Raw genomic sequence first — 17,836 nt, 5'->3', positions numbered from 1 at the left:
GGCACCAGTATAACTTCATCCAAGTTTCTTATGTAACAGTAGACAAATGAGTGTGTTCACAGTTTTGTGGTTGTCCAATTATCTTGTGAGAACTGCCCAGCAGTGCTTTACACTACACATAATTAGAAATGTCCCAAAATTAAGAATTTTGCTCTGAATGCTGAAGTTTTGAAGCCAATGAGGTAAAATGAATTTCTTTGATGCAAACTAAATTAGATGACATACATGGCTAATTTTACAACCTTTTAGTTGTGTCCAGCTCTGGTCGCTTTCAGGCTTCAGACAGCTGCAGCAAAGATGATTCATAAGAAATTCAATAGAGTTTCATCATTAACTGCCTTTTCTTTGTCAACAATTTTCTTTTTTTGCTGTATCTCAGAGTGTTGATAAAGCTTTGTTACCATATTCCCTAAATGGTACTTCAAGTACTTTATGTGTATTGGATATTAGGTTGATATGTATGGTATAATTGCAGGAGTTGGAGGCTGAGTCCAGGTTCTCAGAGGCCGAGTACCACTTCATGGAGGCTGAAGAGTGGAAAGCTGCTGTCCACATGTACAGAGTCAATGACATGTGGGAGGATGCATACAGGGTACATACACTCACATTTTATTTGATTGGTTTTCTAGCTGTTAATCCCATTTCAAACACACAGATACAGTAAGTAGACTTTTTTTATACCAAATGTCTGAACTGTCACTGTTTATTTTAAAGCCTTAAACTTCAACACACACAGCAGATTTTTTCACTCGTCACAGTTCATCCCTGACAGTCACTGTTCATCTACCTTGGACTTGTTGGTGGTAAAAAGTAAATAACATCATTGATGTGTCAGTTATGTAACACTGTCAGTTATGTAACACTGTAGCTCAGGTGGTGGAGATGTTCCAAACTTTATATTACAAATAAATCAAACATGATACATAAATTAAAGTGAGGTTAGAGACACAGTTACATGAAAGTGACTTATAAGATGTTAAATATGGTCTTTTGATTTATATCAGTTGCCTCCCATAGCATCAACTAAAAACAAAAGCTTATCCCACCAAAATAATGTGAAATGTGCTGTAATAACATAAACACATGATGGCTTAATTAGAGTTTGAAAAAAAACAAGCCAAATATAAATATATATATATATGAATATTTTATAGTTTTATCCTGTGTATAATATTGTTTACTCTCCATTTCTAGCACTTATAGTAGCATAATAATAGCATTTATATCACAGTGTAATGTAGCTATAAGCAGGTATAAATGTTAATTAATGTATTCGTTAGCAACTTTAACTCATCCTGCTCACACTAATTAGTGGAAGCTGTGTATAAACAAATAAAACACGGTAATCATATAAAATGTGTGACGATTGTTGACAAATACTGTAATAAACACTTAGAATATTATAACTTATATTATAACTGTTCACAGCTACATTATAGTGTGTTATAACTCATCTGTTAAATGTTCATATACTTCATATACTACTACAAGGAGACTTAAAGTTTTAATCAGTTGTTTTTCCCTTGATTATCTGTGGTAAAGGTGCCAGGGAGCCACACCACTGAATGACTCCTATTGCAATACATGTATATACTGTATATATATATACATATATATATATCTGTGTGTGTGTGTGAGACAGGTGGCAAAGAGTCACGGCGGTGCTGGAGCCCAGAAGCAGGTGGCCTACCTGTGGGCCAGGAGCCTGGGAGGAGAGGCGGCCGTCAAGCTGCTCAACAAGTTTGGCCTCATGGAATACGCCATTGAGTCTGCTTCAAACAACTTGTGAGCTGCATTACAACACACAGACCCAACATTCACTGTGATTCATTTTCATTTAATTCCATCTTGAGAACATTTTATTTCTGTTTGAGTCACTGAGTCCCATTAAAAAAAAAAAAAAAAAAAAAAAAAAAAAAAACTGAAAATATTGGGCGAAATATATCAAGAGGAAAATTACAGCAGTGTATTTGCTGCTTGCTTTAATATGAGTTAGTTACCAAGTCATGTTTATAGGCCGTCAATCCATCTATAGTAAATGTATATAAATCATACAGGACATCACTGTAAAGTCAAACCTGTCTTGATTTGATTTCGATGTCTTCCTCTTGTCTCCAGCTCATTTGACTTTGCCTTTGATTTGGCCCGTCTTTCATGTAAGGAGAAGATTCCTGAAATCCACCTTAAACACGCCATATACCTGGAAGATGAGGTAAATCCACCACCATCCTGCTACATACAGTGACCTGTCTGCTTTATTTCACCTCCACAGACCACATCATCTCAAAAATACCTGCTACAGAAACACTTATACACCCTCAGTCTTATCTTTGTCCATCTTTCCTCTTGGTTATGAAATGATGGACAGAACTTCAGAATAGAGCCAAACTCATAAAAACCAGAATTTTCCTTAAGTTGACACACATCGGGCTCCTAACAGAGTCCGTACACTACATTTGAACAGATTTCAGTCCAACACATTTACCTCTCAATAATCAGAAGTCTCTCTGCGTTTAATTTCTGCTCATGCTCAAACTGAGAATTGTCAAACCCCTGCATGTGAGGTTTGGAGTTTTAGTGCTAATCCCAAACTCTGCCATGATTTCATCTTCCAGGGAAAGTTTCCTGAGGCTGAAGTTGAGTTCATCAAAGCAGGAAAACCCAAAGAAGCTGTGTTCATGTGAGTACTGAAGATGATGCACTGTGTTTCTATCAGCTGATCAGATGTTATAATTAGAGGTACAGTAGATGTACAGTATATACAGATGCATCAGCCTGATACTGACTGTTGTTAGAGGTTCATTCACTTGTAACGTCAGGGAATTCAACTCAACAGTCTTTAAGTGACCTTAAAGGTACATACCTCTGCTTTATGCATAGTTCTACCCAGTTACTACGAATCCCACACACTAAAAGCTGCTATAGTCAACATTTTTATAAGCTACAGAAATCATCAGATGATTTATGATAATAATATAATATGGAGCTGTATATTGAATTTTAGTTCATTGTTTAGTTTAAAACCAAAACCTTTTTTCTGCTGTTTGAGATTAGCTGGTTAACACAGTGAAGCATTTAGCAGCTAAATAGCTAAAAGAGAGTGAGTATTAGACACAAACACAACTCAAAATATAGGATGATGTTGCTGTGTAACTGCTGGATGTGTTGAAAAGCAATTGTTTTCTAACATGTCAGGCATAGGCGCCTCGGTGGCTCACCTAGAGCGTGTATCACATAGGCTCAGTCCTAACCGCAGTGGCTATGGGTTTGAGTCCGACTCAAGGCCCTTTGCTCCCTCTCTCTCCCTGACCCTCCTCTCTGTCTCTCACTGTCCTGTCAGAATGCAAAAACGCCCAAAAGAATAACTTTTTTAAAAAGTGATGATGTAATAATAACTTTATTTACATATCACTTTTCTAAACAGAGTTGCAAAGCGCTGCACATACATAAAAACAGAACAAAGCAATAAAAGACACCACGAAAAGAGACAAAGTGTCTCTAACAGGGAGAATTATAAACAATCAACAACCAATGAAACAGACAAAAGACAGAAGGTAAAAACCAAGGATCAAAGCAGCAAAGTCAAGAATTAAAAGCAGCAGCTATCATAACTTGTGTTTACAACTTGTTTCCTCCACCTGGCCAAAAAAATCAGTTTTAATATTATGGTGACCATTTCTCAAAGGATAGCTTATGTTTTTAAACTGATTTAAAGATAGCCTCTGTCTTCAGTTCATTTCAGTCAGCTGCTGGTCATCAACTAGTTTTTAACACAAAGTTTTAAAGAGAGTTCATGTCACTTTCCCTGGAGTTGACATAGGGTTTGAACTAATCCTAAAAAAAGGAAATTTTTAGGTTTCGTTTTTTTAGGCTTGTGTGTGTGTGTGTGTGTAAACTTCCAGGTATGTCCACAACAAGGACTGGGCCAACGCGCAGCGGGTGGCTGAGGGCCACGATCCAGAGAGTGTGTCTGAGGTTCTGGTCGGCCAAGCCAAGTTCTGCTTTGAACAGAAAGATTTCCAGAAGGCTGAAGCCTTCCTGCTCCGAGCCCAGAGACCCGAACTGGCTGTTAAATATTACAAGGTGACTAGAAAGAGCCAAACTGGCTTTAGAGAAAACAACACGAGAAGAGTTTCGAAATGTTCTGAGCCTCTCTCGTTTTATATTCAGATCATAGACATGGATGATCCACCTTCTTTTATTTATTCTGTATGTGTTGCATATTTGTGTTTCTTAGGATGCAGACATGTGGAGTGATGCCATGCGTATCTGTAAGGAGTATCTCCCCAACAAGCTCTCCATGCTCCAAGAGGAGTACGAGAAGGAGACCTCCAAGAAGGGAATCCGGTGAGATTAAGATAAAAGAATCAAAGAACTCTGTGGGTCTCGTTTCTTATAACAGTCATTTATTTTATTTGAGTCCAGAATGCTGTAAAATTCATAATTATAAATCAGATGTTTGGTACTTGTGGGACATTATTTTAAGTGAGTTTTATGTTGTTATGTTATTAACAAACCTTCTGAAAAACCAGAGGCAAACCATAAAAACCACTGTGAACATTTCACAGACTCTCTCCACCAGTATCATCTATGCACAGAGAGTCAGTTTGATGCTTTATTAAACACAGCTCATGTGTTATCCCAAACTGAAACTCCCAACAAGGAATAGCTCGTTAGCAATAAACCAGCAGCATGCAGCTCCTCTCCTCCACCCATCGCTTCTCCCTCTTTAATGACCTGTGGGAGAAAACATCAAAAGTTACCAATGGAAACCAACGATAAGGAGGCTGAAAGTGAGAGGTGCAAGGCCTTATATTTCCTGTACTCATGATCAAAGTTTAGATGGTTAATAGATAATTTCTTGGTCAACTTGAGGATGCACGAAACTTTAATCTCACTGAAATCTGAGTTAATGACAAAGACAGAAATCAAGGACAAGAACAAGGTGGAGAAATAAATATCCAGAGTGATTAAAAAGAACAAACTGTGGACATACAGTAGTTCCTGTGAGTCATGATGCAGGGAAAAATCTTGAAATCTGAGGTGTAATCCAGACAGAGAGAGTTATGAATTTGAATGTGTGTTTCCCGCATTTATTACAACCCAGCTGGAGTGAAAATAAGTGTTAACCCCTTTTCAAAGACAGTTATGGAAAAAGTGGAAAAAAATGACAAATAAATATGAAGCAAACGCTTTGTCTCTGTATGTTTACAGCATAAATAACAGTGCAGTGCATTGTGTTATTACGTCTCATCTTTTTTTTCTTGGGTTTTTCTCTATTTTTTGCAAGTTGGAAGAATTAAATTATTCTTATTATTATAGATTTTAAATCAAAGCAAGATGACTGCTTTGTTGCCAATTGGCTCAGATATAAAGAGTCTTTCATTCAGGATTTATAATTAGTTTAATAGTGCTTTGTTTTTCACAGTGTGCTACTTTTAATGAACTTCATGAAATGAATTTGTCTGTGTCTCCTTGTGTGATGGTGTGTGTTTGCTGGTTGTTGCAGGGGTGTGGAGGGTCTGCTGGAACAGGCCAGGGAGTGGGAGCAGTCGGGTGAACACTCCCGGGCCGTGGAGTGTTACCTGAAGGTGAAGGACGACTCCAACACGGCGCTGATGGAGAAGTGCTGGATGAAGGTAAAAAGACTGTCTAATATGTTTACAACAGTTCCCCTCAGCGCCATACAGGACTGAGAATCAATCAGTAACTATTTTGCCCTTACAGAAAAACCACATGAATTTCCCATGTTCACATGTCCCATGTGGTCATTCCACATGTGGACACGTGTTTCCTACATTTGATCACATTTGTCACATGGTACCACTTCAACATGTGGTACCATGTAGAGCACGTGGAAAACATGTTACCACATGTTGCGACATGTCACAAATACTTCAGATTTTCGAAGTTTTCAACAAGCGCAGTAATGTGAGAACTGACAAACATGCAAACAAACAACAACAAACTGTGTACATGGGTTTCACATGGGACTTTACATGGCCTCACACATTACACCACGAAAATGTTCCAAAACCACGTTTCCAATGTGCCAGCACATGTGTTCCACACATTTCACATGTGATTTTAACACGTTTTCAAATGTTAAATCAGTGATGATGGGTCGCCAGTAAAAACAGTTTCACTTTGACTGTGGGGGTTGACTCGCTTTTGGAAGCAGCCTCAAGTGGTCATTCGAGGAACTGTAGTTTTTGGTACTTCAGTTTTCAGCTGCTTGGTTATCACCCAAAACGAGCTCAGCTAATAATATCATTCACCGCAGAGCTGCTGTACTAAAATCTTTCTAATGCTCACAGTCAGCTTCTTAGTGTGTTAATGTGGTCTGAAATCTCTTCATTTCTCTTGTGTGGTTACAAGAAGATGACAACAAAAACTTACAATGAGTAGCAACTAAAACCAAACAATGAACCCACAACACACAATAGAAACATGAAAACAATCAAATTTCACCAATAAGCTGCTCCTCACACTCAGCACTGCAGTGGGTGGATGACAGAACAGATAGCAGCCAGGATTTCCCCTGATGCTGGAGGAAGGAGAAAGGTCATTGTGTCACCAGTATCAATAGATTTTCTTCTGCTGGGAGCATAACGTTGCACAGCAAATATTGTGTGTTATTGACCTGAGAGCGATGGAGATCAGATCATCTGTCATTTGAATGGTCGGTCTGATGGTGTTGCTAAAGCAAAAGGTCAAAGGGTCTCACAGATCAATAGTTTTTTTTTTTCTCCCCCTCTGGGAATGTGAACGTTTGGTCTCCTGGTGGTGTGCGACTAAAGGTCACAAGGTCAAATAAATCAATAGGTTTCTTCCTGGAGTGGCTCATTAGATTTGCACATTAGATTCTATTCCAATTACTTGTTCTCAAAGAAACAGTCACACACAGTCATTGAAACACCTGGATGCTACAGCAGCTGTGCAACAGTCATAGGCTCCAAATCCTCTCATTAAATGTACTGACTAATCAAAGCTAACAGCTGATTTTATTTTGATTTAAATTTCAAAGATGCGTATCAGCATCATGCAAATTACAGCTGATGCTTAGTTGATCAACAGGAAAATGATCTGCAACTTTTTCTGATAATCAAATAATCAAATAAAACATAAACATTTTTTGGCTCCTCAGATCTGAGTGTTTGTTGTTTTTCTCTGTTTTATATTAATTTAGATTTTTTCATTTAAAATATTTGGGTTTTAGACATTTGATCAAGACATTTGACGACATCACCATCTGGTTTCAAACCTGTTTATTTCTTGATGGTATTACAGACCAAACTATTATCAGATTAACCTAAACAAATAATTTAATGGTGAATTAATGATGGAAATAATTGTCAGTTGCCACCTTTAACCTTTATTAAAATACATTACAATGAAAACCTTTTGTCATTTAGAAAACTGTTACAAAGGTTCTAGTAAACGTGTGTGTTTGTTTGTGTTTGTGTTTCCAGGCAGCAGAGTTGTCCATCAAGTTCCTGAGTGGAGACCGAGCAGTTGAGGTGGTCCAGGTGGTTGGACCACGACTCACACACCTGAGGAAGTACAACGCTGTGGGTGAAAACACACACACACACACACACACACACACACACACACACACACACACACACACACACACACACACACACACACCTTAGTACAAAAACAAAAATTGTCTTCATTTAACCTGCTCACAAAAAAAGAACTAAATGTATGAACACTCTATACTTTAAACAAAGAGCTGTAAATGTACTTGTATGAACCAGATTCAGAATTTTGTGATAAAGGTTTTTAATATACCTCGTATTTTCCTCCTGCTGTGTTTGTGTTCACGTGTTCCAGGCTGCCGAGCTTTACTTAAACATGGACCTGATCAAAGATGCGATCGATGTCTTCATTGAGGGTGAGGAATGGAACAAAGCCAAGAGAGTCGCCAAGGAGCTGGAGCCCAGGTTAGAAACACGTTCACACACACACTATACATGCACAAACACCTGCACTTACCTACTCCAAAGTCAAAGTAAACCGGAGACACTAAATATATCATTTTAAAAGTTCATTTAGTGAGTTTCAAAAGCCTCTGTGTCATTTGTTTGTTTTAAAACCCCTCAGTGACTTTTCACTTTTCTGCATAAGCAAATACGCTAGAAGAAAAGGGGCATGCTGGGTATTTTCAATGTGATACTGTCTTACTTAAACATAAATTTAACCTCATAGAAATACAAGGAATTGTTACCAGAATCAGTGGTTATCTGTTAAACCATTTCACTCTGTCTCATGCCTCTGATCCTGGGCAGGTACGAGGACTATGTGGATCAGAAGTACAAAGAGCATCTGAAGAATCAAGGCAAAGTAGATTCTGTAAGTATGTCTACATACCAGATCTCCTGTAGTGGTTTCTTCAGAAGATACTGCCACATTATGAGTCTAATACTGTAAGTTTGATGAGTCAAATCAGTCATGTGGTCAAAGAAAAAAGTCACAGAAAATAAACATTTTGTAAGTTTAAGTCTTCATGTCTTTATCCATTTCGTACTTTTAGTATTGTTTCATAGAAGTGGATCACAGCACAGTTGTGTTGACAGCACAACAGTTCAGTTATGTCACCTTACAGGATTTCTGAAGTCCTCAGAAATAAATAATAAAGTTCAAATTTCCTCCCGTTTGTAGCAGCCCATATGAGAAAATTGCTAAATTGAAGTTTTACTTTGTAAATGTTGCTCATTGAGAATGAACAAACTAAATTCAGTTTAAACACTTTGAATGAAAACCAGTTTTTCATGCTATTTTCTATAAAACTGAAACTGTGTGTATGTGCATGTGTTCAGCTGGTGGGTGTGGATGTCATGGCAGCTTTGGACATGTACGCAGAAAGAGGCCAGTGGGAGAAGTGTCTGGAAACAGCATCAAAACAGGTACGAGACCAAGTGAACCTGAGGGTCAGTGTGACTTCATGTGGCGTATAGATCACAGACAGTCACTCCTCCATCAGCTGCTGCGATCAAAATGTCGACACCATTAAAATCTGTCGATTGTGTTGTGTAGTTCCAAGACTTAAATCAGGGAAAGAATGTTTCTTTCACTCTTAATTGTCCTTGTTATTGTTTTTTGGAGCTCCAGTGTGAATATCCTGCAGTCAAGGGTTGTGGTGATTAAAACATGTCAGTATTAGGTGTTGACCGTGGTTCTGTAAGTGTTCCTCATCATCTCTGTGTTGTGTTGTGTCAGAACTTTAAGATCCTCCATAAGTATATCGCTCTGTACGCCACGCACCTCATCAAAGAGGAGGACGCCCCGAAGGCTCTGCAGCTCTACATACAGCACGGAGCTCCGCCTAACGCTCAGGTGCAGACACCTCTAACTCTCTACTCCTTCCTAAATGTAACTTATAGTAATTCAAGTTGAAATAATATGAAATGTCAAAGTCAGACCTTGTTGAATGGTCAAATTAATGCCCGTTGTGTTCATTTTACTGAAAGCAGATGCACAAAAATAAACATACACATAGTTTTTCACCAAATATTAACATCACACTTAAAGTCATAAACCAAAAGTTTGTGTAGGTTAGTTGAGCTGATTGTTCTCAACCTGCAACTCTACATGTTCATATTGTTAAAGCTACAACCACACCATGACACCTCAGACTTCTCCTGTGAAGGTGTAACTGATAATTGTTTTTCACCTTTTTTACTTGTAGAACTTTAACATTTACAAGCGCCTGTTCCTGGATCTGATTAACCTCCCTGACACTGATGGACCAGAGTCTTACCGCATGTGGGCCGACCTCCGCAATTTCCTGTTTCAGCTGGTAAATCACAGCAAAATCCAGAAAACTTTATTACGTCAAGACTCTGTCTAATCCGGAAATTAATTAACATTTTCATGTAAAACAAACCGGATTCATTCCTTTAAATTTTCCGATTTGGGAAATTCCTTAAAATTCAGACTCTTCCTGTCAGGAATATACAGTAAATGTTCCACAACTAGAGTCCAACCTGTAATTCAGTTTTTGTTTTTGCCTGTTTGATGTGATTTCAGTGTGAGAACTTGTCCGAGTCAGCCGAGGCCAATTCTCCAGCTCATGAGGACTTTGAGCAGATGCTGCTGATCGCTCATTACTACGCCACGCGAGCCGGCGCTAAAGGAGTCGAGCAGCTGGTACAGATAACACAGAGACACTCAGAGGGAATTACAGAAAACCTGCAACTCACCTGTTGAGACTGAGAATATTTCGGTTCACTTTTAACAAACAAATAAAGTGCTAAATTCACATGTGCATGATTAAATTTCATCTTCAAAGTGAACGTTTCCACGATAACAAATTGTTTCCCTTCTTGAACAGTTTCTTTCTTTTCAAACATTTGTTGTGATGCATCTCTCCACAAACGTTTTAATATCAGAGCTCAACTCTCTACCAACTGTTTTCTTGTTTTTCTTATTAATTAAATCCTTATTTTTGCTGTGTGTTTTCAGATCAGCGTAGCAGCCAAGCTGTCAGTGTCTCTGCTACGTCACACTGAGCTCGTTCCTGCAGACAAGGCTTTCTACGAGGCTGGTCTCAGCTGCAGGGTGGGTCCACCCGTCACAGAGGAGGAGAGCAGTTCCTACACTTTGAGTGTCTATGCATTTACTCTTATTCAGTTTTAGTTTTAGGTGCAAGTTCAAATGTTCTTCCTGCCTGGTTTCTCTCATGTGTTCTCCACTGTAGAGAAGGTACCAAGGTGAAAAGCAGCATTGCATTTGTGAAAAAAATTGACAGTACAGGTTTTTTTTTTTATTCTTCTTTTCTCCTAGATGGTAAAAAATCCTTGATATTAATAAATAATAAAATTCCCTCATGTTCCTTGTTTGAAAAACATTTAAAAAAGTCATGATATTCCAGGAATTTCAAATCTACACAAAAACCTATAGTTTCACATTTCATAGATATAAGATAGATATAGATACAATATATAGATGCAGATACAAGTCCTGCATCACATGACCTCCTCCTCATAATTCAATGATTTGCCTCTGAAAGCTTTCATAAGTACGTGCAAGACGAGATACATGAAGTTTTGAACCAGATTGCGATGATCATTATTATTATTTTATATTTATTTATTTTCTTACGTTGGCAGGCTGTTGGCTGGGAGAACATGGCTTTCATCTTCCTCAACCACTTCCTGGATCTGTGTGACGTGAGTATCACGGATCATCTGGTGCACTAGATGTGAAAAAATCGAAATGCTTCATATTTATTCAATATTTAAAATCTACTAAACGTTAGAAAAGTAGATTAGTTGCCCTGTAATATGTCTCATGAATAAAAGACATCCAGTATATATGGAGATCTGAAATCTTCACCAACATCATTGGATTGTTTGACTATGAACAAGTTATAAATATATTACAGTTTCCATCATGATTCTTGTCACTTCATGATGTCATGATTGTGTGATCTGAAGAAAGACATCTGTTTTCATCTCTGATTGGTTGATTCCTGTCTCCAGGCGATTGACGAGGGGACCCTGGACGCTCTGGACCACTCTGACTTCATCGACACTGACATCCCCTTCGAAGTTCCTGTTCCCACCAAACTCTGTGTCACCGTGAGACGCCACCTCCACTCACCACACACACACACACACACACACACACACACACACACACACATCTGAACATCCCACAGGAAACACTGTGGTCACACTGGTAGATGAAGCCGATGTTGGTGTTGTGACATGAATCAGATCTGGTCCAGTTAATGTCACATTCATCAAAAAAATAAGAAAAGCAGCAACATGAAGTCACTGCAGCCACATGCAGCCATGACTGTGGACATGAGAATCTGCAGCTCTTTAAAAGTTGAAAAAATGAAAATAGATTATATATTTCTATACTTATAAAGTCTATATTTTTATTTTCACCATTTTATTGAGAATCATTTTATAAACTGTGATTTTAAGAGCTTTCATTAGCTGTGTTCAATCAGAACTATACTAACATATGCAAACATAGTGGTTTGTGCTGGTTCGTAAGTTCCAGGAAGAATTAGAATATTTTTTTAAGTAGTTTTTAAAAACTACAGGTTTACATTTATTGTATTATAATGTGTGTGTGTCTGTGTGTGTGTGTTACAGGATGCCCAGCGGGAGCAGATCCGTGACTGGGTGCTGATGGTCTCCATGGACCATCGGTTAGAGCAGGTTCTGCCCCGAGATGAGAGGAACTCGTATGAAGCCTCGCTGGTGGCTACAAACACCGGCCTGCGCTCGCTGCCCTGTGTCCTCACTGGTAATACACGCACACGCACACGCACACGCACACACACACTCACGCAAACACACACACACACTTGACAGTTGAGGCTCTCACACAAGCTGGTAAAATTTTAAAAAAAAAATGAAAATTGATCAGAGGGAAACCAAGAAGCTCTTTGTGGGAGAACTGGTTTGATGTAACAGGAAAAAACCTTTAACTAATAATAAAGAAAAATATTATTTCAATCTTGTTTTGTGAAATAAGATGAAAAAAATATAAAAATACTAACGAACACCATAAAGCAGCAAACATGTCGTTGGTTATTCAGAGGTCTACCTAGCTTCTATCAAATCAACCATGTTGTTGGCGCCTCGGTGGCTCACTTGGTAGCGCACGGACCACATGGGCTTAGTCCCAACCGCAGCGGCCATGGGTTTGAATCCAACCCGTGGCCCTTTGCTGCATGTCATCCCCTCTCTCTCTCTCTCCCTGACTTTCCTGTCTCTTACTCACCTCACTATCTGAATAAATGCAAAAATGCCCCAAAAAAATAACTTAAAAAAATAAAAAAATGAACCACGTTGTTGACTGTGTTCCCTCTCCCTGTGCTGGTACTTCAGAAAGCTTCATGCATGATTGTGCTTTGATAAACATGATCCACTTTGTTACACACAATATTCAACATGTGTATCTTTCTGTAAAGATGATAAGAGAAGGTTGAATTTGACTCAAATCCAAATCTGCTTTTAGTTGAGGTCTGTGTCTGTGTGAACCGCCGTGAAATGAAATAGTTCATCTCAAAGGATTTGTCCCTGACATTTGACATTTGAATGTGATATAAAATGTTCCATCATTCAACAACAAACAGTGCAGCCCTCACCCTGCGCTCTTCTGCCTCCAGGCTACCCCGTGCTGAGAAATAAGATCGAGTTCTCGTCTGTGGGCAAAACGGCCAACAAGGACGACTGGAACAAATTCCTCATGGCCACGAAGGTGAGACCAGACGGAAAGACGCACAGTTCTTTCAATGACGTCTATATTGTCCAGTCCACCAGAGCAGCCAGTTCCTGCACAGACAAAAAAAAAACAAAAAAAAAAACAGATTTCGCTGATATGAAAAAACCATCATGTCTGTGTTTGACTGTGGAGAGACTCGCACTCAGATGTGGTGTCATCCCTGTGAGCAAATGAAAAACAACAAGAACAGAATTACACACTCTCTTTTTAATGTATGAGCAGCTCATCCTAAAACTTCTCCCGTTTACCTCACCTCAACTTTCACTTCAAAAACTTCTAACCATGAATCATTTCAAGATGTTTTTGAAGAACAGTCTGAGTGTCAATCGTAGCTGGTCAGTGAACCGTGAGGTTATGTTGTTTCATGTTTCCTCTCGTCTTTTTGGCTTTTGACTCCTTCAGATGAAGCAGCATCTGCCTGCGACCCCTCGTCACAGGTTGAGTAGGTTCAGTGTAAACGTTTTTCTTTTTTCCTTCAGACCCTCTCGGGCTGAAAACTATCTAGACTCAGAAGTTAAAAGCAACACTTAGAGAAAAGGATCTAAATTTGACTTAACAGTTAACTCATATGAGTTTAAGGCCCCCCAGACCTCCAGGGGCCCCCAGGTTTACTCCATTTTAATTTTGTCTGCAAAATTTGATTAATCGCAGATTTGTTAGAAATTTGTATCTTCCATCTTCAGCCGTGTCTTTAAGGAAACTCTAGTTTTAAGATTTGAAGTATTTAAGTTTGTATTGTGATTGTTTCTTGTATTTTAGGTTGTATTATTCCTTCACAGAAGAACTGTACAGCAGCAACCAACGACTATTTTCATTATCAATACATCTGATAGTTATTTTCTTTAATAATCAATTGATTGTTTAGTTTATAAAAAGTAAGACAATAATGAACAAGAGGCTTCATTTCCCACCATGGAGAAAACAAACACAGAAACAATCTGTTTACACATTTACTGTAGTTGTTGAGAAAAATCTGTTTCCTCCTAATGAAGCCGATTACCTCATTAATAAGCAAAGATACTTTACACCTACATGTTTGCATGCTACATCACTTAGAATCTGTTAGCTTAAAGTGTAAAGTGATTTGAGGAATTTATTGGAAATCAGTGTTTCCTTCATTAATATGAAAATGAATGCAGACAGGTGTTCCTCACAATAATCAGATCAAACATCAGTTTGTGGTTCCTGTGATGTAAGTGGGAAGTTTCTTCTTTAGTTTTAGTGTTCAGAATGAGTTTATAGAGTCACAACATTATTACCTGACGGTCAAGTCGCTGACCAACAATCAAAAACCCAAAATATTTTAGTTTATTATCATAAAAAAATGGAAAAACAATCAAATATTCACATTTGAGGAGATGGAGCTGGAATAATAAAACTTCCCAGCACAGTCAGGGTCATAGGGGCCCAATGCCCTGGGGTCCCTCAAGAGGTTAATTCAACTATGACACACACAGACAATGGGTGAACATGGAGGGAATAAAAGTTGTCTGATGTCTCATTTACCAAATCCAAACTCATTTCACTGAGTTTCATCATCTCATCTCTCGACATCAGTGAGTCAGCACACTAATCACAGTATCGTTAGCACACACACACACACACACACACACACACACACACAAGCACATACCTTTTATAGCGTCCATCTGCAGTAGTGACAGCAAAGGTTTTTGTACTGCAACCAACGATTGTTTTCGCTATGAGTCAATCCACTGATCATTTTCTCAATTAGTCGTTTAATTCTTTCATTTATGAAACATCCAAATATTGTCCAAAAAAATTCTGAGCTGAAGGTGGCGTCTTCAAATCTTTTTTTGTTCGACCAAACCCCCCAAAAAAACCCAAATATTCAGTTTACACTGATCTATGACAAAGAAAAGCAGAAAATCTTCTCTTTTCAGAGGCTGAAATCTGCCAACATTTGACTTTCCTTTTCTGTTTTTGCTTGAAAGATGATAGAAACAACTATTCAGTTATCAGAATAGGTGTCTGTTATGTTTAATCTGTTTTCTGATTGTTCGTCGTTTGTGTCTTTCTCCCCCTGCAGACCACTCACAGTCCGGAGTGTCAGGATGTCCTGAAGTTCATCAGCCAGTGGTGCGGTGGTCTGCCCACATCTGGATTCTCCTTCCACTAATACAGACCTGCTTCTCCCTCTAGTTTTATTACTCTCTTTCATCTTCACTGTAAGTTCTTCATCCATCCGTCCATTTTCTGTCCCCTCCTCTTCCTCCTGAGGCTCTTTGTGCTGAAACGTTCTGACAGGACCTGAGCCAGGATTCCATTAAACAACCAACTTTTTTTCCCCCACAATTTATTTATTTATTCAACTTTTCATTTATATAAATTTAATCTCGTGTCATCATGGTCTAAATGCTGTTTTAAAGCCCTCTTCTGCACTTCCTGAAATGTGGACAACACTTATATCCCTTTGTTTTGTTTTAATTTTCTCTTTTTTCAGCTTAATAGTCATTTTAGACAATTTAATCTTAAAAACTATCTGAATCTTCCTTAAAGAGTGCAGTAGGTGGAGTACCTGTATAATTACATAATTACACAATCTAAAAGTCCAATGAACCCCGTTAAATTCAAAGAAATATTACCTTTCATGTCCCCTCATTCTTTCACATTAGATTATCGTCACAGCGAAAACATCAAATAAAACATTATATAAGTTTCACAGAATTCAGGGTTGAATGTTTTTGAAACAGCGTTTGAGACCAAGAACCTCAAAATATTTCTATTACAGTAACAAAAGATTAACATGAATGAATGAATGAAGGACATGAACGTGTCTCACTGGGTTCAGTTTACACACTGACTGACACTGATCTTCACATTTTTTAGCTCCTATGCGAGCAGCATAATCTAAAAACTAATCTAAATATGTAAAATGAATGTAATTTAATGATATCAATATATTTTATTCTTCAGTCAGTGCGTTTTGCTTGAATTCTATTTAAAGAATAAGATGTCTGATATTCCATATTATTGTTATTGTCGACAGATTCCACTTAAAAACCTGCTCTGCCTGTGTCTGTGCTCCATGTCCACTGGTTCCTACTGAAGACGTCAAACTTTCAAAATGGGTCACAAATATGTAGTTTCATTTTTAGAAAAGGCTCAGTGTTTTTCTAAAACTGCTGAGCACTGTAGTTTTTAGCAAACGTTACTCAAACAGGAGTAAAAAAGTGCATTTGTTGGGACTATTTCCAACAACTGCGGATGAATACACATTCGTTTCTGATAGTTTTTGACAACAATGGAGCTCTACAGCACAGAGGAATGAGACATATCAGGCTTTAGATGGACAGATAATACTTTTTACTTTGGTCTTTTCATGAGATTTGTTGTCGTTCACACATTCCTCTGCTGTGTTCTTTTCTTCTGCAATCTTTTCTCCTCTTCCTCTCATCAGAAGGACTTTCTCTCAGGATGGCATCGCTGAATAAAAAGCCAAAGGTTAGATCAGATTTTAGCAGAAGACTTTCTAGTCCACAATATATTATAATACTATAAAATAAACAAGTTGACTGGTACTGTACTGACGGTTGGAGGGACTGTTTAGTGTGCACAGTCTGAAGTGTCTGTGTATGCATGGTTTAGATGCTGGTGTTTCTGGCAATGCCTTTATTCTATGTTTGATATGGAATGTATTTTGTTAAATAAAGTTCAAATAAAAGATAGTTTTCAACCTCTGTTTTCATGCCTTTATCATGTGATGCCGTCACTTACTTCTTAATGTTTGTTACATGTAAACCATCGTAGAAAAAACCAACAAAATCAAAGCTATTAACGAAGCAAAAAAACGTGTGGCAGCTTGCTGTAGAGCAGAAAACTCTGACTTTAACATAAGAAGAAGTGAACTCAGTTCCTCTCGCTCATGGATTCACATCCTTTTACACCAGTTTACATCAGTGTCCGTACTGGATGGAAACCACTCATTTCTATTTAAATTATTATATTATTTCTGGATGGTTTTCTACGAATTTGACTCGTTTTCTCTGATTCTCTTTATTTATTTATATATGATTCATATGTGTTTTCTTATCTTTTAAACAGGTTACAGTGTAATTCTCCTGATGCTCAGTGAAAACAGTTCCTTATCGTAAAAAGAAGAAAGACAAAAAGAAACACAGTAAATAATTGATTTATAATTGATTGATCATTATTTATTTCATTGTTTAAAAAGACGCATACAGAAAATGTTTATTTTTTACATCATCAATTCACAACTTGGCTCCCGCTCTTCATTTTAAACAGTAATTTACTTAATTTTCCTTCTTACCTGATCATTCCAGTTTTCCTTCATAATCAGTACATAGTAATATTAAATAAAACACTTAATACAGAAGTGCAAAATTTGCAAATAAACATGGTTATACAGCATATTGATCTGGTTACTTATATTTAAGTTATAAGTTATATGTCTTTCTAATTGCCTTCATGTACATTATTATTATCTGTTTCATATTTTAGTTGTCTGATCTCAGATCTTATAAATATGCTTTACAAAAGTGACCTTCACACTGGTTAATGGGAATTTTTTGTTAAAAATAAATGTTTTAAAAAGAAA

At 37.8% G+C, this 17,836-nt stretch overlaps 1 protein-coding gene across 1 annotated transcript in view; it reads left to right on the top strand.

Annotated features, from left to right (window-relative positions):
* Positions 1–16,906, top strand: part of ift172 (intraflagellar transport 172) — a 45,578-nt gene extending 28,672 nt beyond the window's left edge. The window contains exons 29-49 of the mRNA XM_022768389.1: positions 476–592; positions 1,643–1,785; positions 2,119–2,212; positions 2,616–2,680; positions 3,903–4,083; positions 4,238–4,347; positions 5,510–5,639; positions 7,473–7,571; positions 7,843–7,952; positions 8,298–8,361; positions 8,829–8,915; positions 9,229–9,345; positions 9,698–9,808; positions 10,039–10,158; positions 10,474–10,569; positions 11,121–11,180; positions 11,493–11,591; positions 12,120–12,273; positions 13,142–13,233; positions 15,308–15,446; positions 16,268–16,906. Of these exons, the coding sequence (XP_022624110.1) occupies positions 476–592; positions 1,643–1,785; positions 2,119–2,212; positions 2,616–2,680; positions 3,903–4,083; positions 4,238–4,347; positions 5,510–5,639; positions 7,473–7,571; positions 7,843–7,952; positions 8,298–8,361; positions 8,829–8,915; positions 9,229–9,345; positions 9,698–9,808; positions 10,039–10,158; positions 10,474–10,569; positions 11,121–11,180; positions 11,493–11,591; positions 12,120–12,273; positions 13,142–13,233; positions 15,308–15,397 (2,139 nt within the window). The 3' untranslated portion in view covers positions 15,398–15,446; positions 16,268–16,906. The remainder of the gene's footprint in view (positions 1–475; positions 593–1,642; positions 1,786–2,118; positions 2,213–2,615; positions 2,681–3,902; positions 4,084–4,237; positions 4,348–5,509; positions 5,640–7,472; positions 7,572–7,842; positions 7,953–8,297; positions 8,362–8,828; positions 8,916–9,228; positions 9,346–9,697; positions 9,809–10,038; positions 10,159–10,473; positions 10,570–11,120; positions 11,181–11,492; positions 11,592–12,119; positions 12,274–13,141; positions 13,234–15,307; positions 15,447–16,267) is intronic.
* The last annotated feature ends 930 nt before the right edge of the window (positions 16,907–17,836 follow it).

The sequence above is a fragment of the Seriola dumerili genome, unplaced genomic scaffold, assembly GCF_002260705.1.
Source record: "Seriola dumerili isolate Sdu_G_001 unplaced genomic scaffold, Sdu_1.0 BDQW01000025.1, whole genome shotgun sequence".
Classification (NCBI taxonomy): domain Eukaryota; kingdom Metazoa; phylum Chordata; class Actinopteri; order Carangiformes; family Carangidae; genus Seriola; species Seriola dumerili.
This window is presented reverse-complemented; position numbering and strand designations above follow the sequence as displayed.